At 40.0% G+C, this 2,500-nt stretch overlaps 1 protein-coding gene across 1 annotated transcript in view; it reads left to right on the forward strand.

The window, feature by feature from the left end:
• LOC138022265 (uncharacterized) overlaps positions 1–2,500 on the forward strand; it is a 19,638-nt gene that overhangs the window by 10,602 nt on the left and 6,536 nt on the right. Inside the window, exons 3-4 of the mRNA XM_068869358.1 lie at positions 494–542; positions 1,866–2,003. Of these exons, the coding sequence (XP_068725459.1) occupies positions 494–542; positions 1,866–2,003 (187 nt within the window). The remainder of the gene's footprint in view (positions 1–493; positions 543–1,865; positions 2,004–2,500) is intronic.

The following is a 2,500-nucleotide window of genomic DNA, read 5'->3' on the forward strand; positions in this document are numbered from 1 at the left end:
TGACTAAGCAAAATAAAGATAATATTCCTGGTAGTGGATTTTTTGAGGTTGCCTTTTGAGGCTGTTGAAAATAATAATTAATAAACAGTGAATTAATTTCCTTAAAATCAGTGAACTTTTGTTCACTTTACCACTTAATCTTATTACAAATTCCCTTAAAGAAGACAGGAAACCAACTCAATGTTGCCTTGAGAAATTAGGACATTACACAAACATTTTCCTCCTTAATAATCAAATTTCACTAAAAAGTTTTCATTTTCTAACTTTTCATTTGCCATTAATATTGATTACATTCATTTTTATTAGTAAAACAAACAAAATTCATAGTTATTTAATAGTGGTTTCCTGGAGCAAGACAGAGTAAAATCTGTTATATTAGAGGGTCAATGGGATTAAGGCATGTTACAACCTGAATAGGTTATTTTACTGAATGCTAGTGCTTGCTTCAGTACTCCAGTATTCTCAAATTCCATTGATTTTTTCCTTGAAATAGTGTGAAAGGTGCCAACAGGAAACAATGTCTGAGATAACATCTTCATCAGGTATATAACTTATAACCAATTATTCTCCTTTTTCAACTTGTCTTGAGAGAAACACATTTATATTGGTAAATATATTTTCCCGTAAGAGATGATTACTTTAAAAATCTGGGAGACAACTCTCCTGGCATGCAAAATGTTCACTTCTGGTTGCGGTCTCTGGCTCAAAAACTTTGTGTGCTTGAGCTCCCTATTGACAGTTTTAACTGGTATTGACATTGGCTTTGATACCTTCAACAGCATTCCATATAGTCATGCATACAGACATACTATGTACTTATTGACTGAGTGGGAGGGCCGGACGGGAAAATGTTTGGCCCGAGGTCATGGCGTACGGACCGAGCGCAGCGAGGTCCGTGCGCCATGACCGAGGGCCAAGTATTTTCCCGTCCAGCCTGACCTAACTCAGTCAATAAGCATTTTATCATATGACGACCGCGCTTTTCCCCTTTTTTTTCCGGGTAACAAAATTCGGAATGTTCACTGACGTCGCTCATTTTGACCGAAAAGTCGGGATTTATATAGCAATTGCAACAAAGTTGTTTTAGTTCACATCTCGCGCACGCTTTCATTGCAAAACTATCGAGAAAATCCCGGTATGAGGGCCGTACGCGATCCTAGCAGGGCTGGACGGCTTTTTCCAGCCCTGCTTGCGCCATCGCGTACGGCCCTCATACGGGAATTTTCTCAATAGTTTTGCAATGAAAGCATGGGCGGGGCTGTACGGGTCATATGATAATTAATATTAATTGACAGCTCCCCATAGGGGCTTTCAGGGCCAATGATCGAAAAGGGCGGAACAGAACAACAACAACAAAAACTGTTAAGAATCCCAACTGGCTAGAGGCAAACCAGTTGGCTATTTACAAGTGCAGCTGAGAAGTTGAACCAGGGACTACCAGGAACAAATTCAACGGGTGGTCAGAGCAGGTCTTGAACCGGGGATCCCCTGATCTCAAGACAAGTGCCCTAACCACTGGGCCATACTGCCTCCTCCCTGTCATGGTGGCCTCAAGACTTATTTTGGAAACAGGTGATGCATTCATTATAAAATTTGGCCACAACTATTCAGGGGTTGCTGTTTTGTTGTTGAATAAAATGTAATATATTTCAAAGGGCCGTTTTCAGGTGCCTTATAATCGTCAACAGAATTTCCTTTGAAACTTCAATACGATATCCTTTGAATGAAGTTATTATAACTTCAGTTGTCCTTTTCTTCCACCAGAAAGAAATGTTTAGTGACAAACAATCACTGATCACCTAGGGACAGTAAATTCTCAGGCACAGTTGACACAGTTGTTGTTTTCTCACTTCCATTCTGTTTAGAATTAACTTGCGATAGTGGAAACTCTGTCCTCTCGCTCTTACAAGGGGCTGGCCTGCTTCAAAATCTGACTCAAATTGCAGAAAAAGCAAGAAATGAAGATGAACGTGTTCTCACTGATAAGCTGGAATTGGTGAAAAGTATGTTATTACATTAATTCCTTAGTATCATGTGTGATTAGGTGATATATATATGTAGATTTACGAGGTATTTACATGGGACTGGGTCGAACTCACACTGGCATGATTTCCTACCGGCCTCCATACATTTCTTCTTTTTACTGGGTTGCCTATGGCAATCCCATTCGGAAAATGGGTAGATTTCTCTGTTTTATTTTCCGTGTAGGTAAAAGTCTTGCCTGTCACTCCCCTGCTAAGTGGTGTCTTTGTGCATAGAGCCTTCTGCGTGTATTTTCTTAGGATCGAGAGGGTAGTGGGAAATGCGTAGATTTCTCTGGTGGACACAGTAGAACGATTAACTTAACCGGCAATGGCGTCGAAAGTCATGTAACGCGAATGGCGTTTTAGTGGATCTTTGAACAAAATATACCCTTATGAAGCTCAATAATGGCAAGTCAATTGGATACTGAACAAGCTTAAAAGTGACGAGTAATGGACTTCAACAACAATCTGTCTCC

The sequence above is a fragment of the Montipora capricornis genome, chromosome 10, assembly GCF_036669925.1.
Source record: "Montipora capricornis isolate CH-2021 chromosome 10, ASM3666992v2, whole genome shotgun sequence".
NCBI classification, from domain to species: Eukaryota; Metazoa; Cnidaria; class Anthozoa; order Scleractinia; family Acroporidae; genus Montipora; species Montipora capricornis.